Source organism: Podarcis vaucheri, assembly GCF_965113315.1.
Source record: "Podarcis vaucheri genome assembly, chromosome: 12".
Classification (NCBI taxonomy): Eukaryota; Metazoa; Chordata; class Lepidosauria; order Squamata; family Lacertidae; genus Podarcis; species Podarcis vaucheri.
In genome coordinates this window covers 7,017,417-7,031,097 of record NC_138750.1, presented here as the reverse complement: position 1 = coordinate 7,031,097, position 13,681 = coordinate 7,017,417, and the positions used below count along the sequence as shown (strand labels likewise).

Genomic DNA, 13,681 nt, shown 5'->3' with positions numbered 1-13,681 from the left:
TTTATTCTCTTAGGTGAGGCAGTGAATTATCTGCGTCCCTTTCCTTGCTTTGGTGAAGCGAGAAAAGGGGCAATTGGACTTCAAACTCTTGCTTGTTTTATTTGCTTTGAGGTTTGGAAATGGCGGTGCCAATTAAAGTTGACTCTGAAGGGTTTGGCTGCACTTGGAACTAATCTTCATTGAATAAGAGGAGGCGGACCTGCCATCCTGCAACAGAGGGGAGTAACTATTCAAATACGAAAACTAACAAGTCACATTCCCATTGAGATTGTATTATTGATACCATACATCAGGGAACAAGAAAATGGGCGAGGAAGGAAATAATGAGACGTTTTCATCTTTCCTCTCATCCCTGTGAACCAAGAACAACACATCTGATAGGGATAACTGGTAGGCAGGGCTGAGGGACCATAAGCTGCAATAATTTTATTTTTGGAATCTGGACAGTATGTGTCCTGGATAGAGATTTCTTGGCTATTAGAGAAGATAGCAAAATGCCATGCTTCTACTGTGATAACTCTACACCCCCAGCCCTCTCTGAAATCTGGGACCTTTCTTCAGCCATGCATTCAGTGACAAGTTCTCAACCACAATGCATCTGGGCATTCTTCTATTTCTTGGCTCACCAGCCTCTGTTCTGCAGGGTATTTATTTTCTCTATTTTTTTATCCCACTTTTCATTAATTGTTGTTTCTCAAAGTTCCTCTTATTCAGTAAAAAACACACAGAGAGGCAGGCCCTACTGTCAGTCTTACAGCCTAAAAAAACAACAATCCCAAGCCAGCCCTTCAAAGCCGGAAATTGCTGCTGAGCTATAAGCTATAAGCATCATACTTGGGACAGGATGTTCTTCCTTTGCTCTTGGTGACTCTTAATCCTTTTCAGACCTGGTGCCTGCAGTCAACCAAGTTGGGCCCTGACTGGACCTTCACTGGCCTGCCTCATCTATAGAGGCACTCCCCTCTGGGACTCTGTGTGGTGTTTTAGTGGTGTGTGGGCAGTAGTGGTGCTTTTGATGAGAGCCAAGGTTGACTCCCATCCATGGCTATCCACCTGAGATCAAGTGATACCTTATTGATCAAGTGATCTGTTGAATACTCAAACGTCATATGGAAGGAGAAGAAAGCACTTTGTCCTAGGAAAAATATTATAAGGCAGATCGTTTATATTATATTATATTTACATGTCACAGAAGGAGGTGAGATCTCTTGAGTCTTAAATGGTAGCCTGAAATCTCCCAAGAACAGGGGTGATATTATCTGTGTAGAGTTTCTTAAATGCATGGGAAACACAAATTCAAAATATACTAGCCTCTTGAGTGTTGCATTGCTATAGAAAAGTCCCTGACCCTCTGCTCTGAAATTATAGCCAGAGAAAGAGAGAAAACATGTGTTCAACGATAAATCTTTTACAATTCAGTCTGACTGAAGGTGTCACTAAAAGATTTACTCATAAAATGTTAAAGTCTGGATTTGTTTAAACAAATAAGAGAATAGCTGTACTTTGTGATATGATTGTGGGTGCATGAAGAGTTAGGAAAGGGAAGGTTGTAGTAGGACAAAAGTACATTTCCCAAGGGGTTTGCTTTCTCTGGGTTGGGATGTGGCCATATTAGGTAATTACTATTGTCTCCCTGTTTCCACTAAGAGAATCTTTTTAGGCAGTCTGCTCAGTGAAGCATAAATCCACTTGGCCTCTGTTGTGCCTAAACTATGGCAGTTGAGCCCACAAAGCCAGCCCTATGATGAAGCTGGATGAATCAGACTGCGCCAAACAGCAGATTTTGCTGGCCATAAGGAGCTGCAGATTGCCAAAAAGCAAATCTGATTAAGTTTTAACAAGTGCTATGGCAGCATTGGTGGATCAAAGTGAAACACAGGGAGATATAGTCTTCTGACCACCAATACCCAGAAACAGAGCAAAAGTCACAATAACGCTTGTACATATTAAGTTAAAACAGTTGAATACAATATAAAATATAATTTACACTAAAAAAAGCCAAAGTAGTTAAATGCATCTGGCTATTTTCATTAGTGTGCTTATGGCTAAGCTTTGACCAACATTATTTAGTATTTATCCTGCCGTCCAAATTTTGGGAAAACGTTGAGATGTACTGACTGATTCATGTCTTTGGAAGTTTTCTTTAGATAAAAGAATGTGGTATTTTATTCTATTAGTTTAACTTATTATTAGATTTTTGGATATACATATGTTGTAAGTAAAATGTTCACTTGTTATCACAGCATTGGTGGGGACATAGACAGGAATATGGAATATTTTTCTAATCATTTTGGCACAATCAGTGTGTGCTTACTTCTGTATTTTACTACATTGCCTATTATATATAATCCCATGAATGGTTTTTATGGCACCGATATACACCCATTGCACACATAACATCTCTCCTCCCCCCCTCCACAACCCACATAATCTTGAGAGTGACAGTAAACAAGGAGTCCAACATTACAGGTGCAGGTATGATATATTAGTCCAGGCATAGGCAAACTAGACCCTCAAGATGTTTTGAGACTACAGTTCCCATCATCCCTGACCACTGGTTCTGTTAGCTAGGGTTCACGGGAGTTGTAGTCCCGAAACATCTGGAGGGCCGAGTTTGCCTATGCCTGTATTAGCCATTCCTTTCTTCCACTGTAAGGAGACCACCCTAATTTGCACCAAACCACATAAATATATAGCTGAAACCATTGGGGTAACGTTATTTAAATTTCTAGTTTCTCGGGGCAGAATCAATGTTTGCCCTTGAGAGTGAGCAAATGTACATCCAACTTTTTTCAAGTGTTTTCACTAGCCAAACCACAAACAAACCACTTTTTAAATTTCCTCAATCACAGAAAAAAAGTTTGGCAAGGGGAACAGCTGAAGAAAAAAAATATATGAGATGAGGAGAAAGCCCAGGTGCTTCCATCCACACCCCCCCTTGGGGATTGTGGCCATCGTGTGTGTGTCAGCACGCAAAATGAACTGCCGTGACCAAATAACCCAAACTTAATAATGCATGATATAAGTCAAAATATATAGGATGAGAGACCTCTGTATAGTTACAGAAGGAATTTGTTGAAGAGGTGAAGGCCCTATTTGTTTTTATAGAATTATGTCCCCTGCTTTCATTCAGAACATCCTGGAGGTGGTCCAGGATCCATATGAAGGGGGCTATTTGGCATCTAGTCTGCCGTCCTCCCCTCTCACACTCACTGTATGTTTATGACAGGAAGTCCAAAGGTTGTCCTCTTTCTCTCAGCAAGATGGCCTCTGAGTGACACCAGGGATGCCATCAAGCAAGCAACATCAAAAGGCTCAAGACAGGATTCCTGCAGACCATAACTTTAGTTGGCAGGGATTTAAGTAGGCTGTCTGGTAGTAGCTGGGGATGTCCATCTGGCAGTCTAAAGCGCACTATGTCTGCTATTCCCTTAAAGTTGACTCACAGCTAAATTTTTCCAAAAGGTTTGAAACAAGAAAGCTTGTTGACCATATACGTAGAAATTGGTCTTAACTGCAGACCAAATGGATGGCCCATTCTGCACCTCACTCCAATATTAATGAGGACTTTAATGCTGAAGAAACAGAAACAGTATTAAAATTTCAAAGGGGATAAGGAAAACAATGCTTCTCTCCAATGGAGAAAGTTCCACGTCCAAGCAAAACCTGGTTAGCTTCCATAGCAAAGTTACAATTTCCAGATATTATATGTACCAAAGGCAACAATGCAAATGAAAACATAATTTTGTGTTTAAAGAGGGAGGGAGGGTTGCTGTCCTTGTAAGCAGATGCAACACTTTACATAGGAAAGACTATTTTGGGTTTTTTAAACCCCTGAAGGTTAAAGAGAATGTAGCTGACCTAGACAGCTTAAACATGGGGTGGATGAGGTTCAAAAAAAGTGCAGATTTCATCTTTATATATATTTATTAAATTTGTTGCATATATACCCTACCTTTAAGGAAATTCCCAAAGCAGCATAACAATAAATATCACAATATTAAAAATCAAATAGCATAATGTGCCTCAAGTGCCAACTGAAAAGCGAGTGTGCTTATGTGACGCTGGGTATGGTTTCTGGAGTCCAGCTCTTCCCTATCTGGGTGTTTCTCCTCAAAGTAGGCAGACCAAATAATTCTGTATTCTAATTTTGAGCAGGACTTTGAGGTTGGATAAATTGGTTGGCTGTGATGTACATTTTAGAGCATGTACACTGGATAGAACATTTTCTCATCTTGAAATGACATTTTGATTGACTGCATGTCAAAGATGTTTGAAAGTTGGAGGTAAACTTAAGAACAAAAAAACCAAACCACCCTCTGAGAGCCAATAGAAGAAGAATAATTAAGCAGTGGTCAAAATTATGCTATCGCTTTTGCTATTGTAACCCGTCTCAACTGACATCAATCAAAATATACTGAGCTCACACTTGTGTGGCTCAAAACAGAATTTGGCTATCCAGGCCAAATGTGACCAGCCAAATTCAAGTATAAATGTCTGCAAAGTTCAATAATTATTATGATTTCTATAGCAGATGGCCTCCGGGCTTTGAGTATGTATTTGATTTTCCAAAGGGAATGTTCCATTGCTCTTTTTTCTTTGAAAGCAATACAAACACAATGCCAGTAGTCTCAAATCACAAGCTGTTACAATTACCCTTTTATCTCTACACAGTGGTTAAGAAACAAAGTTTGGTTTCAAACCTTCAGTACATTGTTATGAATACTGGAGGGGAAAATGTTTTTAAAATAGTTCAGTGGTGCCCTTTAAAACCCATAAACTCTTATTGTGCCTCTTCTATAAGTAGCAAATGGCTGTGAGGTGTGTGCATGGTTTTCTTCTGAAATATTGCGGACTGTATAAGACTTTGTTTGCTTAATTTTTCAGTGGAACTGAATTTTTATGATCTGCTCATAAACCTCCTGAACATAGTGGTCTAAATGGAAACACTGACACAATCTTAATTACACTGGCTCCAGCATGATACAGTGATTAAAGTTTGTTTATTTTGCACAGGAGTTTGTGTGTGTGTGCGCGCGCACAATTTCATTGTTGGGGAAAGTAATGGAAAAGTAATGTGGCAATGGAGACTATGACACTTTATTCCTTTGCTTCAGAACAACAGGTCCATGTTTTCAGTTTCAAACAATTTATTTATTTTAGACAAAGATAAATCTTGATACACTGAAGTTTCTAATTTCTACAAAATTGCAATAGCTACCCCCACCCCGTTGCATTCTGTTCACCCAATTGAGCTTATGTCATACTGGAAGCTCTGGGGTCTCCTTTTCAGGTAACCTGGTCCAGAGTTGTTTAGGCTTTTATATGTAAATAACAAGACCTAAAAACTGGTGCAGTGACTCAAAGGCCAGTGCAGATATTTGACCACAGTGGGGGGCCATGGGGTTGGTTGACCCAGCCACAAAAATTCTTAGCAGCGCAACCCTCGCTATGCCACTGTGCCCCAAAGGTGCCCCAAGACTGGGAGGGAGGTGCCTTCCTTTCCTAGTCTGGCAATGCGCAGAACACATGGCGTAAATGTCTCCATGGCAGCCAGGTGGGCTGCGAGCAGGGTGAGGGCAGCCGGTCAGGTCCTCCCCTGCTGGGCTGGAGCCCCTTCTCACTGTCCACACTTTTTGGCACCTCATGTCTGCATCCTTCACTTGCAAGTGCCACATGCCACACACTTTTCGAGCCATGACTGGTGCCGCTGCTGTGTGCGCCAGGTCATTTAGCTCCCTTCCCCTCCGCTTCGGGATGGAGGTGCCACAGAGTCCCCAACCAGGCCCCCATATGAGATCAGGCAGCCAAAGACATGGTGGGCTTCCGCTGGAGTGTTTGGCGTGGATAAAGAGGAGGCCGTGTCAGCCTTGACTGCCAGCCGGACTGACGGGGCTTCCCGCGGGCACACTACAGAGAGCTGAAGCGGCTGGTGCAGGGTGAGGCACGGCAATAGAGGGGCACTGGTTGGGAGGTTGGAGTCTGCGTCTGGCACCACCTGGGAGGAGGTTGTGCTAAAAACTGGGGTGGGGGAGGACCCATGGCGATGTGCTAGCCCCCTTCCCCATGGTGATGCCACACCCTCTTTTGCACCTTGCCCTGGGCATTAGCAACCCATGTTATGCCACTGCAAGAAGGGGCACCACTCACCATCCAGGGCACAGCATTTTTCACCAACTGCAGCCTCTAGACCAGCCATGCGGGAAACCACAAATATTTGTCTCTGTTACTCAGAACTCAATTTCTTACCTCCATGAGAACATCACTTTGGGCTCAGGGGCCTGGCCTGCATTCTCCACAGTAAAGCTAAATGTAAATACATCATCCAGCTTTTTATATAACCTTACGTTCTTTTAGCACACTTTTAACTTCCCTGTCATCTAATGGTATAGCTATCACCATCATCGCAAGCTACTTTATTGCTTTGGTTTTATTTGATTTCTCTTTGTTGGTCTTCATTTTTTTACACTATACTCCTTAAGTACTTTTTATTTATTATCCCTTAATGTGTACTGTACTTGGCATTTCTGTTGCCGAACTGTATGTTCCTGAAAATCAAAAGGAAAGGGCCTTTATGAATAACTTATTAGCCAGCAGGCTTTTCAACTGATAAATTTCTGATGAAGCACAAGAGAGGATATGTCACTTGCCATAAGTGACTGTAAGTCATTGAGAAATAATTAAGTAAATAGCATGTGTCTCATAAACCTTTCAAAGGACCAACCCCAAAGCATGGTGGAGATCCTAGTTGCTGGGAAGGGCTCGCATGGAGAAGAGTGTCCCTGCTGAAGTCCAAACATTTTAAAAATAATTTGCTTATTGAAAATATACACCCACCCAACTCAAAAGCATGCTGGAGACCATTGAGATAATAATTTACTTATGAATGAGGCTGTGTAAAATGTAAGTTCAGGTTGCACGGAGAAGGAGAGATTGGTAAGATCATGGTCAAATGAAGTAATTCTTTAATGCGAATGGTTAGGCTATAGCCTATTCAGAAAGGTGGCTGGCTAGGTAATAATTTGGGTCAACAGGTATAACTCCAGCCTTATCCATATAGTAAGTGTTGTGGCAAGCTTTCTTGCTTGAGTGGCCCTCACCAGTTCCCCAGTTGCAGCTGAAGCCTGCCCCCATTTCTGGACTTAGAAGCTGACTTAGCAGCTAGAAAACACAGATATGTGGCATCTTCATTTTATTCATTGCTTGGATTGGATTAGGACCAAAGGACCTGGGTCATTGCTCTTAATCCTTCATTGCTCTTGATCCTTATCCCAGAAATGAGAGACCCTTTTCTGTTTCGCTATAGAATGAAGTGAATTATGCAAAGGAGGTTGGTGGATCAAACATAGAATGGTGACCAAGCCCTTGGAAATCTAAAATTCAAGCTACTGAAAGACTAAAAAAGAATATTTCACCCCACCATAGCATTAATCTCCATAAAGTTTATCTTATTTAGGAATCAGCAAGTAAGGAAGCATTAAAAATAATTTAGCAAATATTACATTAGTAAGCTGGATGTGTGTGCTGTAATCCAAACTTTAAAACACCAGTTGTCACTGAAGCATATGTTGCTGAACTCAATGGGATTGTCTCATTTCCCATCTCTACTTTTTCTTGGCAACATTTTGTCTCGATGGCACCACATTTCATCTCTCTCATTGCTGAAGATGAATTTCGACTCAAGATCCTGGGCCAAAATACCTCCAGCCTTTGGGATGGTCCAGATGTGATTCAGGTCCATCTGTATTTATCATGTGTTTTTTTAAGAGGCTGAAGCATAAACTGACATTAAAAACAAGCATTGGTGGTATAAGTAGCTTTGGAAAGAAGGCCGGCATAAATCCTGACCATTTCTCTTTTTGCTGTGTTTGCAAAACTCACTTGTGGTCGAAGTGTCCTAGAGGAAGTTCTTTTTAAAGGTTTTGCTAAAGACTCGCAATTCCAAACTTCTCCGGATGGAATTTCTGTTTCCCCCCATTTTAAGCAGTCTAATCTCAAATGTATTAAACTGGCTATCCAAATCTGAGGGTGTACATAAGTGAGGGCCATTCAGTCCTAAATTATTGTTTTTAAGAAAGCAGTAGTTTGCAGTGAAGCCTGGAGCTACAGGTGCTCTTGTCCCAGGGACTTCAGCAAAGCTTTAGCATAGGTAACCATTGGCCTGGATTACCATCTTAAATTTCTAAATTCTTGACTAATAATGAGATCCTGTGAGAGTTGCTGGAGCTGGGGGAATCCGTTCTTGTAGCAATTGTAGGCTGCTTGATACGGAAATGCTAGGACAGAACCTGTGTCAGCTGCTCATGAGTAGTTCAGACTTCGTTTATCCTTGGCAAAATTGCAGTGTAGTTCATGTGGAACCTATGGAGGGGTGAAAAGATAGGATCTTGACAGTGCAGTCCTATAATGTCCACTCAACAGTAAGTTTCTTTTAATCGAATGAGGCTTATTTCCAGTAAACTGTAATCAGTTATATGGTAAATGGCAAAATAAAAGGCAAAACCTTGTGTCTTACTTGATAGATTTCATACTGTAAACCTGCAGGCGGCGATTGTTCTTCTTGCCTCAATCGTTGTGCAGCCCCTAGCTTTTGAGGTGCTCTACAAATAATGGCAATATTTCTGTTACTCAGTAACAATATTTCTGTTACTACAGTGGTGCCCCACAAGACGAATGCCTCGCAAGACGGAAAACTCGCTAGATGAAAGAGTTTTCCGTTTTGGAGGTGCTTCGCAAAACGAATCTCCTATGGGCTTGCTTTGCAAGACGAAAATGTCTTGCGAGTTCCTGCGGGTTTTTTCCCCTCCCCCCTTTTTCTAAGCCGCTAAGCCGCTTATCAGCTGATCTGATAAGCTGATAAGCCGCTAAAAGCCGCTAATAGCGCTAATCCTCTAATCCGTCAATGGGCTTGCTTCTCAAGACAAAAAAAACGCTAGACGAAGAGAATCACAGAACGGATTCTTTTCGTCTTGCGAGGTAACATAAGAGGCAGGTGGTTGTGGCTCAAATAGAGGAGATCTATAACAAGGATTAGGGTTCCATTCCCATGTCTGCCTCTTTGGGAGAGAAGAGAAAGTTGGACTTCAATAAATGTAGCCACTTTGACTAATTTGCGCAAAGCAATCTTGTGCAAAGCAGCTTCTCCTAATACAATGGGGGTTTTTTGTGTGTGAGTGTTATTTTTAGTAGTATTTTCATTATGCACACTTTCCTCTAACATACGCATCTTTGTAAACATTGATTGGCTGGAGAACTGCTTCACAAAATTAAGATGTGTGGATTTTTAAGGCTAGCTGTGTTTCAGTTCATATATTGCTTCAGAAAGTGTGAATTTGATTGATTTAACTTCAAATGCATATTGAACCAAACTTATCCTCCATCCCTAATCATGACTTAAGTTGAACTAGCTCAGTCTGGATCCAACTCAATATGTGTGAGGTACTTTAAATGCATAACATTTTTTCTTTCTCTGTGTTTTGTTTTTACACGGAATGTAAAATTAGTGGTGAGCAGGGCTAGTGCTCTCTGTTGTCAGAATCAGCATAGGTCCAGAGCAGACCAAAATTCCAGCTCCTCTATTATCTGGTCCTTTAGTGGGTCATTGTTTGCCATCCTCCCAGGGAGACCCTTTCTCCCTAATAGATCCTTGGTGACTCTGAGCTTCTCGTTGTGTTTACAGCCTCCTCCACTCCTTAAGCCTTGGGGTGATGGGAAAGAATCAGCGATCAAAGGCAGGATCTAAGTGGTTCTTTGGACCCTGGCAAGGATCTTTGAGATAGATCTCTTCAGACTGAAGGTTTCTCCAGGTCTTCAGTTGGAATGTAGTTTTCAGGGCCCCAATCCTCTTCCTCCAAATATTTCTCTCCAGGGACTGGATTGGATTCCTTAAGGGAAAACACTGAATTCTGAGTCAGGATGTTCCTTGGTGTAGGTCTTTGACTAGCCATGACTGTTCTGTTATAATCCAGTAGCTGTGTCTTTCTGGTGGCAATATTCTCCTGTTAAAGACCTTCAAGGAATGTTCACCAGCTAAACTCCTATCAGAAACTGGTTCTACAGCACAACTCTTAAGACCATTGTTTATGACTGTATTTGTGTTGGTGATAATGATAGTACTGCAACTATAATTAATTACTATGAAAAGTGTGTATATTTATTTGATTTCTGTCCCACATTTTAATCAAAATAGTGTATGTAAAATAGTACAATACAGTTATATTAGGGCTCCTTCCAGGCCATCCCTGCCCCCACCAACACTTGGCACTCTTCTGGGTTTTCCTCACCACTCTCACTAAGTTTTCCCAAACATTCCCCCCTCACAGACCACTTGAACATTGCTGAGAGTGAACCACCTCATCATTTTTCTGCTCATTGTAGCAACTGTAGTGTGCTGTGCTACTTGCTGCAAGAGTCTTCATTGTGTTTTTACTATGAACCACAGGTCACAATTTGCGAACCTCTGCTTTAGGCCATTTGGGCTGTTCCTTTCCCTTGATAATTAGATGATCTTTGTATATTTACCCCAAACCTGTAGTTTCTTTCACCAAACATTGCTTTGGAATATCATATCATTCATCTCCACTGATTTCCTCTAACAAGCTCTGAAATAATTTCCATGTCTGTGGCTTATTGTCTTCAGTTACTCTTACACCACGAAGTTCAGGACACCAACGTTGTGTATTATTTTGCATGCAATTTTTGTCATGTTCCTGGATGCCCTGTCACAAGCCTCTGTTCTTTACAAACAAAAGGCACACACAGAAAAGACTTTTGCCTTGTATGAAGTAAATTTTATTGCACTAATTTAGCAAGATTCACGGCTATGGGCAGCAGTTTATCAAAACAAAATCTCATTAAAATCTGTCTGCACTTTGCTTTCTGTCTCCTTTGTATAATAAGATAGTGGAGCTTTCTGTGACCAGACAGTAACTTGTGGTAACCTGCGGGTTGTGTGTGTATACATCCATAGACCATGAATGAAACTGTTGTTAGCACTCTTAAATGTTGGCCTTGCTGTGCTAATAATGTTGGGAAGTTTCTGCTTTATCAGCAACAATGACTGACAAATAATCAGCCGTTTTTGTGATGGGAAGCCCAGAATATCTGCTCTGCTGAAGAAGAAAATAAATTTCATGCAGAGAGACACTGCTGTAGTTATTCCAATACTACTTCTGTCTGAAGATGACATGGGGATTGCATTTTCCTAATTACATTTTAGGATTTACTCATTTTTCCCACACATGCCCCAAAGTCAGTGAAGCAAAAACATTAGTGGCTGGGACTTTACATGTATAGTAACTTCAGTATTCGCAGCTCAAGAGTATGAACACAAGTTAGATGCTGCTGTGTGGTCTGACCGGCATTTGCAGAGTGATAATTGCTGATAAGCACATGGTTATACATGCATTTACTTTAAAGGGACCTTTGAGAGCATCATAAATAAGGTACAGTCTTTATGTGCCTTAAATGGCTGAATGTGTGTGCTTGCTGTGATGCGTAAATTCAGCTAAAGTTGAAACGCTTTAGTTGTTGGGTAGAAAATATTAATTTCTATTGAGAACGTGGACTATTTAACAATTTTTAAAGCGTTAGCTTATATTTCATTCGTTGAACTTATATGCCACCTCCCTGCCAAGGCACCTAAAGCAGTTTACAATATCAACTTACTAAAACAAATGGAGTGAACATAAAGTTGGTCTGGAAGCAGAGGGGAGAGTCCAGCAGGAGCAGGCACAGATGGTGCGTGTGGACTCAGACTAGTTCTGAAAGACAGTGACCTTTAAAAACGACTGATGGTGGAGGCAGAAATATTATTCACATAGTACCATAATGCATGTTTCAATTACATTCTGATCTCCCATACTGTTTCTAGGCTTTCAAAACAAAGGATGGCTACATTGTGGTGGGAGCAGGAAATGATCAACAGTTTGCCACTGTCTGCAAGGTAATAGTAATTAAAGAGCAATTCACATTTCGTGAATCGCCTTTAACATAAGTCACAATACCATTTACAATAATACGATAATAACAGTACAAAAGGAAAAAGTCAGTTTTAGAACAATACAAATAAATATGTTGCAGGTGTATGATTCTAGTAAAATGTTTCACCGATGACTGGTTTCTAAATGAGCTAATGTGGAATATTCATTCTTACATAAGAAGCAGCAGTGACATATTCTGTTATATAACTTAGGGTTGCCATATTTCCAGAGATAAAAGTCCAGAAAAAGTTGTTGGGCTTTTTTTTGGCGATCACTAGAATAAGAGTCTTTAAATAAATAGCTAGGAGACACATCTGAGATATTATTATTGTTTTAATATGTTTTGACTATGTGTACTTGCACACTAGGTTTCGGATGTGAACTGCTTGTGTTGTTGAATTAGTGGAAAATGGAGATAGAAGAATTTCAGTTAATTAATAAAAGGCATGATGGACATATTTTACTCCAATTAATTAAAATTAAATAATTTTTAATTAATTGAATAAATGTGCTTTTGGATTTTACACATACAGTAAATGTTAAGAAATGCTTTATGTAGAGAGCCCAGTTTGATTGATTATATTATTTGATATTTAGTGTATGACTGCATCTCTCTCACTGAAGACCAATTTGCACAACCTTCTGTGATGATTATGTTACTGAATGCATTTCAGATCCTGAATCTGCCTGAAATCAGCCAAGATTCCAGATACAAAAATAACCAGCTGCGAGTGCAAAATAGGAAGGAACTTACGGAAATTTTAACAGCCAGGTACGATTTATGAATTTAAGCTTCAAGTGTTTATTTTTGCAAACTTGTTTGCAGAGGTTCCACAGTTCTTTGCAGTCATGGCCATTTTATTATGTATAGCTCATGTAGGCTAATATTAACTATGGGGTGTTATGTAAGTTTATAAAAGCATAAGATTTCAAGTCTTCCACCAAATGGATGTCGCTTAAGAAATTTTGTCTTAGACAGGATTGTCTTCATTTGTCTTTAACTAGGTAAGGACAAATTTGTCTGTTTCTGGTCCCTCATAATAACATTCAGTTTTCACATTAATGTGTGCCTTTAAAAAACAAGGACCCTCAAAACACATATTTCAAATGGTACTTTTTCTTAAAATAAGTACTTAAATGCAACTCTTACAACTAGCTATAAATGGTCCGCCAGGCATCTTCTGTGCAACACCATATTGTGCACGTGGTCATCCGTGGGAGAAGTCATTTTCCTTTGGAAACGTTCTTTATTTTCCTAGAACCTCTTAAAATGTTCTCAAAGGCCCCTGAGTCATCTCCTGCATGGAAGACAGTCTCATCTCCCCCATATACATGCCCTCTCCAGTTTTATTTCAAACACCGCTCTATGGGAGGGGGGTGGGTGTGCAGGGTCATCCAATTCTTCATCCAAGTCCTGACGTGGGATTTACTGAAAGACAATATTCCATTTTTCATTTTTATACCCATAGTTGGCTGTTACTTGGTTGTCCCTGTTGCTGTCTCAAGTTCAGTTCTTCAGCTTATTTGCCAAATATATTATGCTATGTTAGCAGAGGTTCCACAAAATCCCAGGAGGACGTCAGATGCTGCCTGTACAGACCTATTCTGTACTTCATATGCTAATGGAAGAACATAATTTATTAAGTGTCATGTTAGTTTGAATGAATCTGGCACCCAATAAAGAAAGACCAATTGTAATA

The 13,681-nt window shown here is 40.4% G+C and overlaps 1 protein-coding gene across 3 annotated transcripts in view; it reads left to right on the top strand.

The window, feature by feature from the left end:
- The window catches only part of SUGCT (succinyl-CoA:glutarate-CoA transferase), a 294,275-nt gene that overhangs the window by 91,552 nt on the left and 189,042 nt on the right, over positions 1-13,681 (top strand). For all 3 annotated transcript variants that reach the window (XM_082192880.1, XM_082192881.1, XM_082192882.1), the window contains exons 10-11: positions 11,873-11,944; positions 12,656-12,753. In XM_082192880.1, coding sequence (XP_082049006.1) covers positions 11,873-11,944; positions 12,656-12,753 — 170 coding nt within the window. The remainder of the gene's footprint in view (positions 1-11,872; positions 11,945-12,655; positions 12,754-13,681) is intronic.